Below are 20,228 nucleotides of genomic sequence, written 5' to 3' on the forward strand. Positions count from 1 at the left end.
AACTTCCCAGCTATACACCAGGGTGTACAAGTTATTCCACTGCACTGGCAGCATGCGTCTTAGCTACCCCTGCCGGGGTTACAGGTATAAGTTCAAAAGTGAGTAGGCCCACTTTATAATAGGCTAATCTGAGCTCACATCCAGTGACCTCAGGTGGAGGAAAGACGGGACGAGGAGGTGGAGGAAATGTTACAATAGTAGAGGATTCGGCTCGCAAGCCAGTAGAACGGATTCCGTGCTCTCAAGAAACCAAGACCATCTCCCAGATGTACAGGTTACAATTGGAGAGATGGTCTTGGCAGATTAGCAGGTGAGGAGCCTGCCAGCTAGCCGAGCGGATCGCAGGAGAAAGACCTCGGGACGCTTAGGGAGGTTACAGTGAAGTTGTTGGAGATGGTGCGACTGCCACACTAGAAGATTTAGGGCCAGATAGACACAAGTCTCAGAGACTATTCACTAGGAAACCAGCACTGATTGTTCTCTCTCGGAGGCCATGTTGAATAAAAAAAAAAAAAAAAAAATTGCACGATCTTCAACTGTCCACAAGGCGATCTGGCGCGAATTTCTCTGATTTGAAAGGGAGACGGTTACTTGCAACGGAGATCCAGGAAGGTAGACGGACCGCGGATTATAGGGTGCTACAGCATTGCTTGGGGCGAGGGAAGTTGGACATAATGGAGGGGTTATTCGGTTTAAAAACAACTTTATTAACATTGGATCTGGATTAGGAGACGTGTATCGCGCAACAGGTCACGCAGGAGTTAGGTTAGGCTAGCTATGCGACATGGGTTATGAATTTGACGCCTCAAGCCAACATAGTTGGTAGGGGATGCGGCTCTGCCGTGCATGGAAGGCATCTATGGCTTCAAGGCCTTTGCGGACCATGCGTCTTGTGCTCATGGGGATTTATGTTAATAAAAAAAAAAAAAAAAAAAAAAGGCGATCTGGCGCGAAGGGCTACAGCAGATTGATAAGTGGGGACGAGCTGCAACGACCGCATACAACAAGAACAGCAAGAAGCAGCAAGAGCGTGATAGGATCCGCGCTGGAGCCGCCGCTGCTGCACCGAAACCCATTCGATGGGTTTGTCCTAACAACGAGACCCACATCCGAGGTCTACCCTGTATTGCCGGGACCCGATCAATGCTCAAAGGCGACGAGTATTATGACCGCTCTCCGGATCTGACCTGGAGCATCAGCGATTTATGCCGTGGCATCACACCCGTCAGCCTTATCAAGGAGTGGGGCAGCCTATTTACCTCGCCATCGTCGATTGCGCGCCAGGTCATTCACAAGTTCGTCGGCTTTATTGAGGAGAAAGCTACGGAGCTGATCTGGAAACCACGCTGCAAGGCCATCATTGCTCGAGAGCGAGAATGGGGGATCACAGCCAAGATGAAACGAACTCCATGCAAGGGACCGAGAGGGGACTGGAGTGATGGGTATGGATACATTAGCGACGATGACCAATGTCCGTGTGGTGCATTACTCGCTGACCATGTAAACGGGAGCTGCCCTGGCCCCATGCTTGACCCAGACGCAGCGGACCGGACGCTGCTGGATTGTCTGCAAGGGAGGAGGCGGTTGACAACTATGGAGGGGATGGGGAAGATACCCTTCTTGTAACAAGGTGTTTTCAGCTTTTAACACACTGATGAGGTGTGGCAATTGCTGCGCAGGCCCTAGGGGCAGGCCCGGGGAATGTGACCTGTCAACTGGCGACTGTGGATCGTACTTTGATGGAAAGGACGACTGCAGAGATCATTGCTAGTTAGGTCTGACAGATTTGCAGAGTCAATTTGTTATATAAAAAAAAAAAAAAGATTGGTGGCATGCATGTCTCCTTTTGAGATACTTCGCCCATTCTGCGTCCACCCTCTCTGCATCCTGTTTGTGTTAGCGCCGCACCTGTTCAGTTTTATTCCTTCCCGCTTTATGGTTCTTTTCCTGGTTGCTTCTCTTTTGTTGTATCCGCCCTAAGCGCGCATATACAGTGGCAGATCTAAAAAGCAGGACCAATCTGTTTGTAATAAAACTAATTCTCGGTTCCTGGTTCCTGTTTGCCACCCGCGCGATTCTAATGTTGTAGATTTGATTTCTCGATTCAGTTGTTGCTGAGACCCCTTGCGCAGTTAGTGTCGAATCCCGTTTATTTGTAATTAGTTCGTACTTTTGGGTGCTATCCTACTGTTTCTCTCTGCCGCCTTGCCTTCGTACCCTCCTTTCCTTGCTCCACCCTAGTTCACCCATAACTTTTTTCAAACCTTTCTAAAGTCCTAGGTCCACGGAAGCGTATTGATCCAGAGTGAAGAGGAATGGTCTTGTCTTTTTTTTCCGGCCCTTAGAAGGAGGCTGGTTCTTAAAAACAGCGCCAATTCTCATAGCCTCTTTCATTAAGAAGAGATATAAACGCCGACATTCTGATAGCAATCAAAGTAAACTCAAAGTTTGCAATCCGAAAGGCCAGCCCTGTTTTGCTTTATTCTGTCTGTAGAAGAAAAAAAAGGTATCCCCGCATCTACGTCCCGTCCTGCCACAGCTCCGCAATCAATCTCCGCACTCATACGACTTCTTCCACTTTCGTCAAATGGCCCTTCAGATATTTGTTCATTGAGAACGAGCTGACCCTGTCCTCTCCAAATAATGCCTTCAATTTCGCGTCGCAAAGGATCATGCGCCCATCTACAAGGTCGTTTGAAAAAGAAAAAAAAAAAAAAAAAAAAAGTTAGCGTGAAATCCAAATTTCAGACTTTGAGCGAAACGGAGAGATGAAATTGCTCGGTCGATAATTCCTACCCTTTGGGTCCTGCAGTGAATGTTCTCTTATGTAGGTCCACAGATGCTTGACAACAGTGGGACGAGCCATCTAAACGATAAAAAAGCAAGAGGAAGAGAGAAAAAAGGCCGAATTAGCATCTGCAGAGGCCCTCCGTTCGTATTTTGTTGTCTTTGGATTCTGTCATTCTGCTCTTACCTCTACTTTGCCGGAAGGTCCTGTCGTGCCATGCTTTCCAACGACATCCATCAGCTGGTCACTGATGACAAGAGGTTTCATAAAGCCTACCTGCTTGACCGTTCCATCTTCATTCAAAGGCTGCTTTCTCTTGGGCTTGTCTTCATCCTTCTTCTTGTCCTTTTTGGTGGACGATGTTGAGCTCTTGGAGGTCTTTGCTTTTGGCTTAGCCTTCGCTTTTGTCGTTGACTTCGTCTTTGCCTTGGTCTTTGTGGATGATTTCTTGGAGGAGGAGGATGTTTTTGCCTTTTTGGAGGCGCTTCCCTTGTCTTCATCCACAGAAGAATACGACGAATCAGAGGCGTTACCATCGTCGCCGTCTTCTTCCTCATCCTCATCTTCGGATTCCATTTTGATGGGAGCGGGAGCCGGCGCAGATTTTGGCGGCACATAAGACGTTGGCGGCAGGGCGAATCCACCGAATGAGAGTTGCTGTGGTTGTTGGTGTTGTGGTTGCTTAACACCGTTTGATCCAGTAGTATGACCATCATTCAATACCGAGCGATCGATCTATTTGGAACCATCAAAGTTCACAAGCACAATGTGTCAATGAGATGAATATACACCGAATTCAACTTGGAGGCATTCCCAGATGGTAATATAAACGTATTCAAGTAGAAAGAGAACACTCAAAGGACGTACTTCGTCACTGATCTTCTCATATATCTCCATCACAAGCTCGTCAAATTCACGCTTCACATCAGCCAGACTGGTGCCAGTGAGGGTCTCGATCTGCTTGCGGATGCCGCGTGCGGACACTGTTGAAATATCGGCCTGGCGGATGAGCTCTATGGCCAACAAAGAGTGCAGGAATAAAACGTCAATGACTTTGGTTAGAAAACGTTCTTTGAAAGAGAGCATACTTAAGACTCAAGCTTAATCAGTCTAGGAATGTCAATGTGTAGGGTTGAAATGCAGATCAAGTCCACAATGGCTACTCAATGCTCGTTTATTTTCGAAAGAATTGACAAATGGTGCGATGGGAAAGGTGTGAGTGGAAGTTGGCTGTTTGGTGACAAGTGGATGTGTACGATGCTTTTCTTGTTCCGATGCATGAGGTGGTTACCTGCCACCTTGGCGCGGTACACTTCCACGCCTGACATATTGAGTGTGTTTTGCTGGTGGGTTGCCCTAGACGGATACAAGGACCAAAGTGGGTCGTGATGCTGTGTGCGTCGAGTGCAAATGTCAAGGAGCAAAAAAGTCCAGAAACAAAAGAGGCACTTACCATTGGGCGCAAATGTGCCTTGTGTGGCTCAAAAGATTTCACACTTGCACACACACATACAACGCATCGCCATCCCTGGGCTAAGCAACTTGTTAAAAAGCATCATAGTCGACAGCTGGCATCGGCATTTGATCCGCTATCCCTTTGCTTGCATGACAGTTGCTGATACGTTCGCTTACCCCTGACGATGTTTGCCTCTCTCTTTTGCACCTGCAATACCGTCGACTGTATCAGCGCCCTGGATCGTCAATCCGCTAATTCTCAGCAGCGACACATTCATGATGTCGAAGGCCTATAGTCGATGCTCTGCATTCTCTTTCATAAAAAGCGACCTGTGCTCAATCCCTTGGAGCGACAGTTCATTGAAGTCATATCGCAATTGCCCTTCACTTCAATCTGCACGTGTAATTGGACCCCACCCTGCTTACGATGGCTTCCGCTCTTTCCGAGGCGCTGTTTCGGTATGGCTGCCTCTATCAAGAAGCTATGAGAAACGGCTTGCGGACAGAATTTATAGACACTGTTCGCTACGCTTGCGCATCTGGCGAGTCTCTTTTGGCCGGGACAACTGCGGAAAAAGGGTCATCTAAGGACCATAAAACACCTCCGGCCACAGCGCGCTTGTCTGTTTTTAACTTGGTAGCTTTGATACTGGCTAATATGTTCGAAGGCAAAATGCAGAGTATGCTATGGTTCATTGGAAGGGGCGGATCAAATGATTTCTTGATAAATAAAGGGATCCATGATCGGCGCAACGAGGCCTGCTTTGTACAATGTTAGAAAGTCATCCTTTGTGCTTAATGCACGCCTTTTCTTTAAATACCTGGCGATTCAGCGAGGAGAGGGTTTGGACATAAAAATAGCACTCGTGTTTTCCAATGAGTGAAATATATTCTTTAATAATTCCTACACAGAAAAGGCGGTGATACCATGGGATACGTCTCCTTCGGTTTTGCGCTCTAGTGAGATCGCCGGACAAGTTTTAGTATTTTGGACCCAATTGCATTCCCAGAGATATCTACCGCCGTACAATACAAGATGGTGTCACGATCAAGAAATTAACAGCCCTCCACCGCCGTTAGCCTCATTGGCTGTCCCTGTTGTACCCCGTTTTTTCATTCATGTCCTTCATGCCGTATCCCTTTGAAAAGAAGCGTATTGCTGCTGCGTGCATCATAACGAACGCTTGTATGGGCATTTCTGCGAGCCTCCCTCCCTCCTGCAATCCTGTATTTCCTTCACAGTTAAAGATGTGCAGCACATTTGCATATGGCAATATATTAGCTAACAATGGTCTCGTCTGTCCCGCCCCTTCTATCGCCGTGATTTATCCGTTTGTTGGTTTGACAAAAGACCTGGTCTGTATTTGTAAATGTAGTATTTTTTGGTATGGCCAATCTTCCATGACGCATGTCTAACTCGGAATCGGCCCTAGAGAGAAATAAAATTTTGTTTGATCCCATTTCCCTCTTTTCTTCTTTCTCTTTTCCCTCTCTTCCGCATCCCCCAACCTACCCTTCAGGAGCCCTCGACTTACCGCAAGATCGCAGGATAGCAAGGCGCAAGGCGTTCAAGACAGAACTAGTCCGTATATACATCTGCCGGCCAAGACATCGACGATTACTGGAGAAACAGCACACAAAGCGGAGCATTCGTCTTAAGAAGAGAGGCATTCTCACGGCCAAGTAAACAAGGAGACGTTGCTGAGCTAACGTATCGTGAACAGGAAGGATGCTTTTCGTTGCATCGACGGTCCAAAACCTCTCAGACCAAACCGGAACTCAATTGGACGGGTACAACTCCAAGGATTGCTTTCTGCCTCCTGTAGAGCCTGCATCGCCTTTTCCAGCCTTATTCAAGCAGCCAGAACAGCCACTACAATTAGAGGAGCGGGCGCAGTACGGTATGGCTGAAGCGAAGGGACCTCAAACGTTAAACGTTGACGACCTAATGTCTTGTCAGGAGATTATGTCTTCGCCGTCGTCATCGTTGCCTACGGCTCAATCAAGGTGTGGGGAACAGGATACGGTGCAGTCTAATCAAGTACCAGCCCAAAATGGTGTACAGAGAAACGAACGTTTCGTTCACTCATCGACACAAAAAGCTATTGAGGAGACAAAGCAAGAGCCGTATGATGGATGCTTAATGGAAGCAAATGATACCGAGGCGGAGCAAACATCGGCCCTATTGCGCCTCTTAGACTCCCCCGACTTTGAAGCTGCTGCATCGGCCTCGAAACCCAAGCGAAACCGTGAGCGGGCTTCTCTAGGGATCCCGCCCTCGACGTCCTCGTTATCAGGGAGCATCTCAGTGTCTTCAGCAGCCAGCCCATCACGATTATCATCGAAACCGACGACGAGACAGATGTCGCTGCGCGGGGCGCGGAAAAGGCTCTCAGTTTTGCCTGGGTCCAGTCCAAGTGCCTCTTTGCCGTCTCCCTTTGTGCCTCAGCCTGTACAGCCAGTTACGTCTCACACGGCTATTAACAACTCCAGTGGAACTATACCCAGCAAAATCGCTTCTGTTTCGTCAGCACCTACACCATTCAGAGGAAGCACAGGACCAGGTCATATGGGGGATCGACCTCAACGCGGCCCTACCCAAGATTACGGAGCAATGTCATCATATTCGCCTTCAGGCCAGTCTCGGTCATCGTCTGCCTCTCTGGAGCAGGAGAAAATGACGGATATTGTCCAGTCGAGACGGCGACGGCGGAAGACGGATGATGACGACGGATACGGAGCGACGCATTCTCAGACTGCTCAAGGACGCGCAACTTCACGGCAGGGATCCGCAGCGGCACCAGGAGATGCAGATAGTAGTAACAAGCGAACTAGGAGCCCAAGTGCGGACGTAGTCAAAAAGATCAAGGTCCAGGACCAGCGAGACGGATACCTTTCTCGTCGCAAAAAAATGCCTTCTGATGGTCCACGCGAGTAAGCAACGTGCGACTGGACTGTGGTTAACAAATGCAGATGTATAAGCCATTGTCAGGGAATTTGGAGCCGCCGGTTTCTAATTTTGTCGCAATAACTGTCTTTTTCTATGCTGCTTTCAGAGAAAAGAAGCATGTGATCCCCAAAGGCTTATTCTCCGTTACAGGAGATGAATATGCACTCAAGGTACAACGCAAGCGCCTTTTTTTTTTTTTTTTTTTTTTTTTTTGGCAGTGGTGATAATGAATCGAGCCTTTCGAGGCGGTATTAACTGTTAGGATACTGCGCTTTCCGAATGTATTAGCATAACAATGACTATTGCGAGAGTTGTATGGGGCTAGGCGAATTTATTTGCTGCGACTCTTGTCCGAGGGCCTTTCATTTCTCCTGTTGTCAGCCTCCCATGGACCCACAAAATCTCCCGGACGAGTGGAACTGCAACGAATGCCGAGCAGTGTTGGTGAGTGAGAGTTTTATCCACGATGACCTGGGTCTGCACAACAATTGTTTGCCACCAACCGAACATTATTTTTTCGCCTTCTTATTACCACTGTAGATTCCTCCAGAGCCCAATCCTCCTGGGATCTTTCAGCGCTTGCTGGACGCCGTTGACCGCATGAATCCAAGGGCCTTTTCTCTTCCATCTGAGATACGAACCTTCTTCAGAGGAGGTACGGCCTTTGTGGTTGATTCCCATTTGAACTCTATCCTCGCGCTGTACCACTGTTCTCAGCTGCCCTAACCTTTTTTATTTTTTATTTTTTATTCACTGCCTTTGTCTATGTTCCCTGCTTTTGCAGTGGAGACCAACAGCGATGGTGAATACGTCGACATGTTGGATTACAAGCCCTCAGAGACGACATCGGGGTCAGGGTCACATGTCTCGTCTGTAGTAGAGGACCCGCTTCAACTACGCGATAAACATGGAGGCATTCGGATATGTTTCCACTGCAACAAGAGTGCCTGGGGCGGTCGAATGATGATTAGTTGCGAGCATTGTCCGCTGCATTGGCACCTTGACTGCCTCAATCCGCCGCTGGCGTCCCGCCCGCCGACGACGCGCAAGTGGATGTGCCCAAACCACGTTGATCATGTCCTGGTGAGTATGAAAAAAAAAAAAAAGCGGAGGTCTAGATGTTTGAGCCCGTGTATCTGCTTTATGTCGTCATTGTTTACGAGATCAAAGCGCTTTCCTCAAACTGCACCTGCTGACAACGATAACTCGCCACTGTGTGTAACCGTTTTGATGAACGTAGCCCAGACGGCGGAAACGGAGAAATGCTCTCCCTGTGGAAGTCGTAGACCCATTTGCGCCCAACGATGGTGATATCGAGATCATTGAGGAGGCGCCTCCACAGCCCAGGGTAACAAAGGTCAAGTCTACACTGATTCATGATCCTACAGGGGCTGTCTACCGCATACCGGAAAAGAGCATTCGACTGAGCTTTGTGGAGAAGTGTCGAAGGTATGGTTCTCCAGTCCTAGAAGATATTTTTATGAGAAGGGGAAAATGAAATCTCCGGGTTTTCTAATATATGTTTTTTCGTCCCTTGGTTCCTGGTTCTCGTTTTCTGTTAGATTGCAAATGCAAGCGATACATGATAGACCGACAAGAGATCCTCCAGGAGGTGTGTCGCGCAACTTTGAAATCTTGGTTGCAGCTGTTATGGCGTGTGAGGGCATAGAATCCGAAATAGGCCATACGGACAAGGAGGGGGAGAAGAGCAAGGAGGAGGAAGATGAAGATGAAGAAGGAGGGATAGCAGCGGAGAATGTGTCTTACGAGAGGATGCAGGATGCAGTGCTGGCCCAGATAGGCGATCCAGAGGAACGGGATGCATATATACGGTTTCGAGCGTTACAGCGGGCTGTATGTGAGAAAGGGCTAGATGAGAGCGCCGTAGAATGGTCGCGAGTGCTACAGCAGCACCAACAACAGAACCAACAACAGAACCAACAACAGATGCAAGGGAAGCAGCGGCTACCTTAAGAAGGAATTGAATGTGCGCTGATATTTCATGGAACTAGCGCGTGGGTAAGAAGACAAGACCCATCATATTCATGTACAGTATCGTAAATATATATGGTTGGTTCTACAATGCAAGATCCCAGCTCACCATCCAGGAACAGAGGCAGGCTGCATGGAGAAACATAAAATTCAGGCACACGCACTAGCGCCATTTCCTTCGAGACTTAGTCCGATCTGGGGCACTAAATCGAGAAAACTTTCGAGGGAATGGGGAGCCAATTTGGACCTTGTTTTTCTTTTGGGTGTACATCCGCAAAATGGCCAACCCCTTGAGATTGTCGTGGTCGAAAGCAGACCATGTTATGTGTATCCACATTCTCACTAGATTAGCACAACGACAACGACGCGGACAAAAAACAACTTCATCATCGCGCATACGCAATAATTTGTTTTTTGTTCTTCGCACCTTCGTGGCAAGGTTTGCGATAGATACACATGTAAGAGAGAAAGGTCGCGATGGGGGTTATGGTTAAGTGTCCGCCTAGTTTCCTTCGTTTCCCATGCCTTTCTATTCGATTGGGTCGTCCCATGCTGTAGTCTAGCATAAGCAATAGAAGAAGGCATAGGCAGTTTTTTTTTATTGTATATAGGGCCTCGGCTCTTTCGCATTTCAAAAAAAGAGAGGGAAAAGGGAAAGGGAGGGGGGGGACTAGTAAAAGGAGGGACATGGATATCGATGGAAACGGACATGTACAGCAACGATGCACTCGGATGATGCAGTTTCAGATGTGTGTTCAAATAGACTTCAGGATGTGAAAGCAACGATGCACTGCACAGACATTATAAGAAGGGAAGAGCATGGAAGGGAAACAGCAGCATTGATTGAGATATGTAATAATATACCGCGCCGTAACAATGCGTTCATAGGGGAAGACAAGACAAGAAAGAAGGCGAAAATGTGGCCGATGGTCCTGGCCAACCTGGTTGGATATGCCAATCCTGCTTTGTTGTTCGAGCGAGGTGAGCTGAATGAGCTGGGTGTGAGTTGAGCGAGCGATTGGCTTGTTTCCTTCCCCAAGTCGCAGCCCTCTTCTCTTTCTCTCTTTCTCTCTTTCTCTCTCTTTTCTTTCCTTCCTTTGTTTCTTCTGTTTCTTCCTTTTCTATTTTTTTTTCTTCAGTTGTTTACTTGCTCCGGTGAAGCGTGCGCCTATTTCGTTTATTATTTCATAAAAATCCTTCCAGAGTTGTCACCCAATCGCATTCTCACACCCTCTCTCACTCTTCCCAACTTGTTCACATCGGTCTTTTTCTTTGCTCTCCTTCCTTCTCTCCTCTACCTCTTCTCTCTCTCTTTTTTTTTTTTTTTACTCCTCTTCGCCCAACCCATATCTCCTTCCTCCCTTCCTTCCCTTCTCCTCCCTGTCTTTCCTTCCTGCCCTCAATTGCATCGTTGCATTGAACCGTTGCGTGCTGTGTGCCTGTGTGTGCCTGTGTATGTGAGAAAGTCCAATCGGCTTTTGCGCGCGTGCTGGTTGTATCCATCCACAAGCACGATTATTACATTTTATCCTTCTCCCCCGTCCTGCTTAGTTCATAACACAACCGACCTATCACCTCTATATCAAATTGCCGATATGCCAGACTCAACACCGCCAACCGAGATACTCTCGCACCAAAGATCCTCCTTCACCATCACCAACCGGGAGGAGCAACAATCACTTTCTCATTCACAGCACTCTCATCCTCTCAACTCCTCATCTCACCAACAGCAACAGCAACAGCTAACATCTCCCTCGCGAACTCCTTCACCCGCCCCTGTGCACTCACCCATACTCTCCCCCTCCCACTCTCCCTCTCCTTCTACAACGTACCAGCAGCAACCATCACACCAATATCAGCACCAGCACCAATACAACCATCCACCCACCCGTTCAAATAGTCAATCAGCCCCTTCTCAGGAACACCTTCAACGAGCACTTCACCAGCAACAGCAGCACCAGCAGCAGCTCATCGACCTTATCTCTGACTCGGACTATGACTCCGATACCACCATGGCCATGATCACTACTGCCCTACTCGAGTCTCAGCACTCGATCCACCCTCCCCTTCTACAGCCTCAGCAGAGTTTTCTTCGTCAACATACCTTCGACATGGCAAGGTTCTTGGATTTCACAGTCGAGGCTTCAGTCTTGCTCGAGACGTTGCACCAGAACGGACTTATCCATGGCCAGCTCAGCCCGACCTCCTTTCGCTGGGAGGAGTCATCTTCTCTGAAGGCATTCAACAGCAGCAATACCAGCGGCACCAGTAATACTAGCAACAGTAATGGCAATGGCGTCAGTTCCCCTCCTCTTTCATCTTCGACTTTTACCACTCCTCCCTCAGCCATCAGAGCAAATTCAGACCAGAGCCTTTCAGCCTTCCCTCCGTCGCCTTCACCCAGGCATAGTTTCCAGGGTCACCCAAGTCGCAAAGAGAACCATACCAGTCCCAGTCAATTGACGCTCGACAGGGCAGGTTCAATCGCAAAAACCAGTGCAACGATCAGCAATAGCTCCAGTAGTACGGGTACAGGTACCAGTACCGGCAATAGCAACAGCAGCAGTTGCAATAATAACACCAAACCAGCGCACAGAAGCAGGCGATATTCTCTTGTCTTAGACTGTACTCATCTTGGCCTAGGCGAAAAGAGCACAGAGCCAGTAGACAGCCCGGCAAAAAAAGGTCTTCGAGACCACGCAGCAGCCGCCAACGTTGCCAACGGCCATGGCCATGGATCACCCTCGACGACTCTAGGCATCACTTTATCCAGTACAGTACCCATTGCCTTGGATGCCGATGGTAGCGGCAGCAATACTAGCGGCAGCATCGGATCTCTCCTAGACCCTGCACTGTTCTCACCGCACGACCTCAACTTGCAGCCCTACAGCAGCGGCAGCAATGGTGTCCTGCACGATACAATTTCATCGCGCATGGCACGTATCAAGAGGTCGCTCCTGTCCTCGTCTGCATCGTCACCAGCCATCAGCCAGTCGGCGTCGTCTGCATCTCCTGCGTCGTCGTCGGCTACGTCGGCTGGTTCTACCGCGTCAGGAGTATCCGGATCATCACAGCCCTTGGTGATCAAACAACATTTTCTATTGCATGTACCACAGGTAAGCCATCTGTGATGTCTTTGCCCCTTTCGTGATCTCCAGTCAAATGCATTCGGTCGTCTTCACGTCGATAGTGCCTGTTTATGCATCCGTCTCTGTTCTCGGTCATCACGCATCACTGTTTTTCCTTTGGGTAGTGTTTGCACGCACTTTTTTTCTTTTTTCCTTTTTCTGCATACCCAGGCATGAGATGGCGGACCAAATTGATTTGAAGAAAAAAGCTCTTGATTGGGGATATTGGGATACTACTTGGTTTATCTAAAAGAGGAGAGGGTAAGGGGGCAGAGACAGGGCAGGGCAGGGCAGGACAGGACAGGGCAGGACAGGGCAGGACAGGGCAGGGCAGCCTATTCACATTTGGATCAGACAACGGGTTTATCATGCTTCTCTGGGTGGATAAGTAGCTGGGTACAAGCATAGTCTACAGCTGTAGTCTTGTGTACATCTCCAACGACATGTCTACTCTCTACTCCTGATGGATGCATTGGGTTGTGTATCCAACACAAAGACGTCTCCTCATTCTGTTTACGCACGGAAGAGAGTGAGATGAGTGAATCTCGATCTTGTATAAATGTTTGACTTGAGTCCATGAATAAACACAAACGGTGGTCCTGGTCCTGGTCCTAGTCCTAATCCTAATCCTAATCCTACTCCTAGTCCTAGTCCTCCATTCTGTCCACTCCATTTTGAAGAACTATGATGGTTATTGACTGACAGCCTTCTTTTTATCGTGTCCCGATTAACCCTACAGGAGTTGCACTCACCACCTGGATGCGTACTACCTGTCCAGATCGACATCTACTCTCTCGGTAAGGCATCTTTATTTCTCTGCATTGCTTTGTCTGCGCTATCTCTGTTTTGGCTGTCTGCTGTCCTACTCCCGTACTTTCCTACTTGTCTGCTTGTCCGCTTGTTTGGCTAGCTGTCTGGGTGTAACACGTTTGCTCGCGCCCTTATCCATTCTCCATCCCCTCTTCCATTGGGCGAGGGGTTGGGGGTGGAGGTCCAAACAAAAGTAAAAATCGAACGTGGGTCCTCTGTCCAACTAAACGCTGTATTAATTTCGCATGATCACTTGTTTGTTCTTCTTTTTCTTTGTTGTACAGGTGTCATGTTCTACTACCTTTGGGCATCGTACTCCGCATTCCAGCCTGAGGTGTTGACTCAAGGAGCTATCGCAGAGGGATTGAACTCATTTGCATCTGGAAATGGCTCAGCAGCAGTGGGTAGAATCGCCTGCCATGCAGCCACCCCTGCACGCCTAGCCAATGTCATCCATCGAATGGTAGCAAAGGCATGACCATGCACTGTCATGCAATGCACGCTTTTTAGCCTGCTTGGTATGCTATTCCGTACATATTTATACAGAAAATCACTATTAACGGGATTTTTTTTTTTTTATGTGCGGCTGTTCCTCAAACCAATGAAACAGAGTTCCAAGGATAGGTTCCTGAGTATCTCTCAAGTGCGGAAGGAATTGAGTGTCATTCGAGATCAGGAGCAGGAGGCGCTGAAGAAGGAAACAGAGTCGAAGGTGAGCAAACGCGATGGACAAGCATGGCCTTCTGTCGGTCTTATCATATCTGTCTGATATGTATCTATCTGTATGTGCTTTTGTATTGTAAAGTACGAAATGGCGCTTTTCTGATGTCCCTTATCTTCTTTCTCTTTACATTTGCTGCTCTTAATAGGCATCCGCCAAAGCTGCATACGAATCTAAGGCAGGATCAAGTCCGTCTGCCACTAAACCAGCTCAACTGTCGACACCACCATCTGCACACGGCCCCACAATGGCGCGACCAGCATCTCCCGCCAATTCAACCCATTCCTTAAAGTCGACATCCACACTCACTAGCCAGGATTTGGATGCCAGTTCACTTGCGACAAAGCGTTCTGGATCAAGTGCTGGTTCTTCTGAGGGATTATCATCCGAGGACCGCGTCTTTGTTCTCGAATCAGTCCTGTCGTTGACCCATATCACAGACCTTCAAGAGTTGCTTCGTGCGGTCTCTCATGCCCTGGACAATGTTCTCGTGGGTCATCCACCAGAGGAGATGGCTATCATTTTATGGCAAAAGGACGATCGCTCACCGAACGGTGGAGCCTGGGCGATCATGGAGGACAAATACCAACCTGGAAGCACGCAACCGACTCTTACGTGGACGGATCTCTCAGAAAGACGGGACCATATGCCAGTGCTGGTACGCAAGGCCCTCGATACTCAGGAACCCATTTTCTCGACAGTTGTCGGCAGCCGATCTCAGCTTCCCACCATCGCCTGTGTCCCGATCATGAGTACTCAGCCTGGTGTTACGGCTCTTGCCGGGGCAATCTATCTGCACCATCTACACCCTCGGTTCTATTTCACGAAGCGGGATCAGGACATGCTGATGTTGTTTTGTCAAAAGCTGGCGATTCCGCTGCAGCATTGCGAGAGTTTTAGAATATTGTCGAAGCAGGTGACTTTGGCGACACAACGAAACCGCGTTCTTGAGGATACCATTACCAAGATCCAAAAGGTAATTCAATTCGACAGAAAAGAACAAATCACGGACTTGAGACTGGACTCTTGTTTTCCACTGCTGGTTTTAATTATCGATACTGACTTCTCATCGTCCATTTTTAGAATGAGCACGAGGTCTTTTCGTGGATGGAGGCACTGCCATGCTTTGTTTGGGCTGCCGAACGCGATGATGGTATACACCTTTCAGGACGTTTTGTAAGATCCCACTGGCGATTGTATGCAGCACATATGTCGACTCACAATACAATATTCTTACTTGTAGTCTTGAGTCGCCGATACCTCTCCAGATCCTGGTTCGATTTCACTGGTCTGCCAGGAGATACACGCACAAGCGACAGGTGGATTAGTGCTATGCAGTAAGTTCAGTAACCGGAGTCGCTTTGTTGTGTCTCAGTGTGTCTCAGTAGAGATGTTCTAAGACTCGGATTAACATATTGCCCCTTTTCGTTTGGACAATAGCCCTGACGACGTCGCTTCGTTTCAGAAGGAAGTGTCACAGAGCTATAAGACTGGCGTATACAAGGATTGCGAGTTCAGGCTGATGCGATACGACGGCATGTACCGCTGGCATCTTTCGCGTGCCGTCCCAGTGCTCAACCATAGCGGAGCTATCTTGAAATGGGTTGGTGTCACTATCGATATTGGTAAGTTTCTAAAATATATGAATGTTGCTTATGTATGATACTCTTTTATCAAATGCTGCATATTCCATGCTCATCTGTACCCCTATTCAATGTTTTTAGATGATCTCTATCTCGCTCAAAAAGCCGAGCTGCACAAGAAATCCAACTTCCTGGCCAACATGAGCCACGAACTGAGAACGTATGTTGCTCTTTGGTGTAGCCTGACATGTCTCTTGTCTATGAGTATCTCCTAGTCGTCTAAATGGCTCTTTCTTCTTATATCATAGACCTTTCTCTGGATTCCACGGAATGTTAACTTTGCTGGGGTATTCCAACCTGGATGAAGAACAACAGGAGTGTGTTGGCACAGCCAAGGCTAGCTGCGAGAAACTGTTACTTATTATTGATGATCTCTTGGATTTCTCGAAGCTGGAGGCCGACAAAGTGGTACTAGAATCATCACCATTCGATCTGGAGGAAGTCTTTGAGGAGGTAGAGGATATTGTGGAACCATTAGCATCTCAGAAATCGCTTGAGCTCGCATTTATCAAAGCCGATAATGTGCCCGAGGTCTTGGTCGGAGATTGTAACCGACTGAAGCAGATCCTCTTGAATCTTGTGGGCAATGCTATCAAGTTTACGCACTCTGGACATGTCATTGTGCGATGTAAGGTTCTGGAGAGTGACTCGGAGATGTCAGATGTTGCAGAGGGCTCATCCATGGCGGAGGTACTCGACGACGACAAGTTCTATTTTAAGCACGAGAAGAATGGTGGTGGTCAGTGTCAATCGGAGCTCCGTCCTCCCAATTCCGGTCGCTTCTCATCTCCAGAGCCATTGAGTGAGCACTCGATCAAACTGATGTTCTCGGTTGAGGATACAGGTATCGGAATCAGCTCAGAGGAGCAGGAGGTTTTGTTCTCGCCATTCTCACAGGTCGACGGCAGCGCTACGAGATCTTATGGAGGATCAGGATTGGGTCTCTCTATCTGTCTCCAGCTAGTCAAGCTGATGAAGGGTCGCATCGGTCTAAAGTCTGAGCGCGAAAAGGGTTCCACTTTCTGGTTTATGATTCAATGCGAACAGAGCACTGCCGTGGAGGGCTCCACCAAGCTTGTACAGGAGGCGGAGGTTGGAGATTCGACTAAGGAAATCAAACGCATTACAAGGACACTTGGGACACCCCGTATCTTGATCGCTTCTACCAGCCAAACGACCATTAGCACCCTTCAGAACTATCTCTCGGATTTCAACACGGAGGTCGCAGATGCACCTTCGACAGCCGCATGTCGACTGGAGGAATCCGTTGCCAATGGAATACGATTCGACTTTGTCTGCTGGGACTTTCCCAAAGCAGATCCGAACCACACCGTGATGCTGGATCTGAAGGCGAGGCCCGATCTCAACAATGTGCACTTTGTTCTGTTGTACACGCCGAATACCGAAATTATTCGACGTGCTCAGTCCCTCCAGCTACCACCTACGAGCTCCTCGTCCAACTCCCTTGGAGGCGGAAGGAAAAGACCGACTCTTAGCCAGTCTGTGTCTCTGCGGGTGGAAAATAGCGGCTCAGCTATCTATGGAAACTACACCTCTGGAAGCGAGGTCCCAGGACTTAGCCCAGAAAAGCTCAACAGCCTTCGCATCACTTGTATCTCAAAACCTATCCGTCGCCTCAAATTGCTACGCGCTTTTGTCGAAATCTTAGATGATTCAGCAAAGATCCATGGAGCTCATACAGTGAAGAAAGGAGTAGTTACACCGAGTGTTGCGCCGTCGAGCCCAACCACATCAGCAGTAGCAGCCATGGGATCACCAATCGCCTCACCTACCATGCCTTCCACCTCAGGCGCTACACTAACACCTATCAATATGACGCGCAGTTCATCTACCGCTTTGATAGTTTCACTCGAGGAGGCTTTAGGAAAAGATGCTGCGATATCCAAAGATGGTCAGGCCAGACCGGACTTGTACAATGTCGACAGCGGCACACACTTTTTGAACCAGGCGCAGGAGCAAAAGACGATCAGCCAGAGTCTTGCAGAGGCACATCTTTTGCCACTGGGCATTCATTTGCATTCTTCAGATGCTACGCTGAGTACCCCACTGGAAATTCTTGAAGTGGAGGAGCTGGTGACGATTGATGAGCGGGCTATGACACCAGAACCCTCGCAAATCCAAAAATCATCAGTGAACCAGACACCTGCTCCTATTACGCCAAAGTCGGATGGGTCCGGTAGCGTCCCAGATGCAACCCAGGAGCAGTCGCTAAAAGAGAAGGAGACGAAGGAGCCGGCCGAGAAGGAAAAGGAAGGCGACAGGGACCAGGAAAAGGAAAAGGCTCTAACGAATCCGAAGAAGCCTTTGTTCAGACAGAAGACACCTACCGGCACTTCAGGAAAGAATGGCAAACTGCGTTCAAATTCACCAAAACCAGCAAAGACGTCAAAATTGGTCACAGAGGAGGCGACAGAGATCTCGTTGTCGTTCGAGGAGGCCGAGAGGATTGCAGGCATGCGCATCTTGCTGGCGGAGGACAATGTGATTGCACAGAAGGTGCTGTCGAAGCAGCTGGCATTGTTTGGTCTCGCTATATCCTGCGCAAACGACGGAGCTGATGCATTGGCCCTGTTCAAAGCTCATCCGAGAGGGTACTATACCATGGGGTTCTTTGACCACCATATGCCCAACTGTAAGTCATATTGCAGTACTTCATCGAATGCTTTTAAAATATCATGGGGGAGGAAAGAACCATATTAACAGCCCTGACCTTTTTATTCTCCACTTCAATAGGCGATGGAGTGCAAGCGACGCAACAGATTCGTGCGCTGGAAAAGGAACATGCCGCAGAGGTGAAGGGTCCTGTCCCACGACTGCCACTCGTGGCTGTCTCTGCGGATATCCAGGAAACTGCCCGTAAAGCCTGTCTCAACTCTGGTATGGAGCGGTACGTGACCAAGCCCTTGATGCAAAAGGATTTAGTGGCCATGGTTCGCCATTACTGTGTGATTGGTGATGCTGAGGCTAGCACACTTCCATATGTACCCCCACCCGAGGGAACAGAAGTTTCAGCTAGTCTTGGAACATCGAGTTCGATGACTGTAACATCAACCGTTGCGGCCATGGTCTCTGCAGGGCACGTCTCAGCGCCTATTGGAGTCAGCTCTGCACTCCAACCGTCCATGCTCCACTCTGTCACATCCGTGCCAGCCACCCAGGTCGGAGAGCCGACACTTGCACAGAAACCACCAGCTCCTAAGCGTGATCTCGAGTTGTCTCCGGCAGCGTTGCGCGGTCTGGCCTTGATCCGCGAGAATACCATGCAGGACGAGAGTTCGAAGGTCGGAGGCGGAGGAAATATCAAGTCAACGAACTTGACCCTTCCAACGGTGTCTTACGTGTCCTCTACTGCAGCTGCTGCGTCATCTATCGTAGCGCCTTTGCCACAGGTATCTCGTAGTCTACACCACAGCAACAGCCTTACGGGACTGAACATTAACCAGAGCTCGTCATCACAGCTGCTGAGTGGGCCTCTGGGACATGCGATTACCAAGACAAACTCGTCCTCGTCATTGTCAACAACCTACCATTCCGGGACTATTTCGTCCCCGATTATGTTCCCCTCAATGTCCACGCCCACTGTCACGTCGGTTCCGGTATCAAACGTTGCGGCAGCGACCACGGCACCTACGGCAATGACGATGACGATGATGGCAGGGAATGGATCGAATCCGTCTTCGCTGCCGCACGTACCGGGCCCGATTACTCCGGTGGCTGCAATGGCTGCGGGGACAGCAACGGAGGCGATGGCTGTGGCATCTGCGGCGGCGAATACAGTGAGCTCCACGATCCATGAGTCCCAGCCGTCGATTTATGCGGCACAGGGAACTGTAGTTTTGAGTGGAGGAAGTATGTGTACGCCCTGGCCAAATCTGTTAAACGGCGGATCGATTGATCCGCACGCGCAGTCATCGTTGTTGCAAAGGCAGCAGCAGATACAGATGTTGATGGAGCAGCAGCAATTTCATATTGGGCAGACACTACTACTGCAACAGCAACAGCAGCAGCAGCAGGCGTTGGGACTGATGCAGGTACTGCAGGAGACGTTACCGGCGAATGGGCCAGGAACGGCGGCAGCACAGCAGCAGCAGCAGCAGCATGCTTATCATCCGCCGCAGGAGGTGTTTGTGCCGTACTTGCACCCATGTGAGCCTTCGCCGACGGTTGAACAGGAGCAGGATTCGATTTTGAGTAGCCAGGTGTTAGCGACTTTGCCGGTGACTACGAGTGCGAGTGCGAGTGCGAGCGTAACAGCGACAGCGACAGCGAATGGATCAATAGGAGAAGGAGGAGGAGGAGGAGGAGGAGGAGCTGTAGCACCGGGATCGACGCTAAATTCAGCGTTGGCGGCGATGAATAGTCCACCGTTGGCGCTGCACAGCTGGCTTCTGTAGATGCAGAAAAAAATAGCGCTGTAACTATAATAATAAACTATGCACGCGTTAACGTGAAGTCAAAAGGATGTCTGTGAAGAAAGAAAGAGACTTTTGATGGTGTAGCTCAGATTCCTCTTCTCAAGGCAATGAAAAGTAACGCTCGCTAGAGATTTGGGGGGGGAGGGGGAGAAAGGGGAAAAGGATGCCTAGAAACAGATTCACACTTCTTGCCTGTCTCTATCCTTTCCCGCCTATCAACTTTTCTACTTCCCCCTTCCCTCAGAGAATTCCAATATATATTTTTTCGCCCTCCCTTATTATGTCCGAGATGCCATTTCATACTC

The 20,228-nt window shown here is 49.0% G+C and overlaps 4 protein-coding genes across 4 annotated transcripts; 3 read left to right on the forward strand and 1 right to left on the reverse strand.

Moving 5' to 3' along the window:
- Positions 1 to 2,450: 2,450 nt before the first annotated feature.
- Positions 2,451 to 4,234, reverse strand: BC939DRAFT_467195 (uncharacterized protein). Its single transcript, XM_051557744.1, has 5 exons — positions 4,080 to 4,234; positions 3,656 to 3,801; positions 2,975 to 3,523; positions 2,797 to 2,866; positions 2,451 to 2,682 (listed from the first exon to the last, which is right to left on the reverse strand). Exons 1-5 carry the CDS (start codon positions 4,114 to 4,116, stop codon positions 2,561 to 2,563), a joined length of 924 nt encoding a protein of 307 aa, XP_051407103.1. The 5' UTR covers positions 4,117 to 4,234; the 3' UTR covers positions 2,451 to 2,560.
- A 3,250-nt stretch (positions 4,235 to 7,484) lies between these two features.
- On the forward strand, positions 7,485 to 7,919 carry BC939DRAFT_403131 (uncharacterized protein; the record flags this gene model as incomplete). Its single annotated transcript, XM_051552720.1, has 2 exons — positions 7,485 to 7,641; positions 7,744 to 7,919. Coding segments are annotated over 2 exons (333 nt in total), but the record flags the coding sequence as incomplete, so codon positions are not given.
- Positions 7,920 to 10,494: 2,575 nt separating this feature from the next.
- BC939DRAFT_19936 (uncharacterized protein) lies at positions 10,495 to 14,064 on the forward strand. Its single transcript, XM_051550597.1, has 4 exons — positions 10,495 to 12,301; positions 13,053 to 13,110; positions 13,408 to 13,835; positions 13,993 to 14,064. The coding sequence occupies exons 1-3, from the start codon at positions 10,781 to 10,783 to the stop codon at positions 13,599 to 13,601; spliced, it is 1,773 nt and encodes a 590-aa protein (XP_051407105.1). The 5' UTR covers positions 10,495 to 10,780; the 3' UTR covers positions 13,602 to 13,835; positions 13,993 to 14,064.
- Positions 14,065 to 15,104: 1,040 nt separating this feature from the next.
- Positions 15,105 to 19,961, forward strand: BC939DRAFT_19938 (uncharacterized protein). Its single transcript, XM_051550598.1, has 5 exons — positions 15,105 to 15,185; positions 15,285 to 15,469; positions 15,569 to 15,647; positions 15,736 to 18,140; positions 18,242 to 19,961. The coding sequence occupies exons 2-5, from the start codon at positions 15,367 to 15,369 to the stop codon at positions 19,900 to 19,902; spliced, it is 4,248 nt and encodes a 1,415-aa protein (XP_051407106.1). The 5' UTR covers positions 15,105 to 15,185; positions 15,285 to 15,366; the 3' UTR covers positions 19,903 to 19,961.
- Positions 19,962 to 20,228: the final 267 nt, after the last annotated feature.

This window comes from Gamsiella multidivaricata (genome assembly GCF_025024155.1).
Source record: "Gamsiella multidivaricata strain RSA 2152 chromosome Unknown BC939scaffold_105, whole genome shotgun sequence".
NCBI classification, from domain to species: Eukaryota; Fungi; Mortierellomycota; class Mortierellomycetes; order Mortierellales; family Mortierellaceae; genus Gamsiella; species Gamsiella multidivaricata.

Excerpts from the sequence above, each read along its gene's own strand:
- BC939DRAFT_467195 (XM_051557744.1), bottom strand. The coding sequence starts at position 4,116 with ATGTCAGGCGTGGAAGTGTACCGCGCCAAGGTGGCAG. Across the intron at positions 3,524-3,655 it reads ATGAGAAGATCAGTGACGAA|ATCGATCGCTCGGTATTGAA; the intron begins GTACGTCCTTTG and ends GGTTCCAAATAG. Across the intron at positions 2,683-2,796 it reads TTCACTGCAGGACCCAAAGG|ATGGGCGCATGATCCTTTGC; the intron begins GTAGGAATTATC and ends ACGACCTTGTAG.
- BC939DRAFT_19936 (XM_051550597.1), top strand. The coding sequence starts at position 10,781 with ATGCCAGACTCAACACCGCCAACCGAGATACTCTCGCACCAAAGATCC. Across the intron at positions 12,302-13,052 it reads TTCTATTGCATGTACCACAG|GAGTTGCACTCACCACCTGG; the intron begins GTAAGCCATCTG and ends TTAACCCTACAG. Across the intron at positions 13,111-13,407 it reads GATCGACATCTACTCTCTCG|GTGTCATGTTCTACTACCTT; the intron begins GTAAGGCATCTT and ends TTTGTTGTACAG.
- BC939DRAFT_19938 (XM_051550598.1), top strand. The coding sequence starts at position 15,367 with ATGCGATACGACGGCATGTACCGCTGGCATCTTTCGCGTGCCGTCCCA. Across the intron at positions 15,648-15,735 it reads ATGAGCCACGAACTGAGAAC|ACCTTTCTCTGGATTCCACG; the intron begins GTATGTTGCTCT and ends CTTATATCATAG. Across the intron at positions 18,141-18,241 it reads TGACCACCATATGCCCAACT|GCGATGGAGTGCAAGCGACG; the intron begins GTAAGTCATATT and ends CCACTTCAATAG.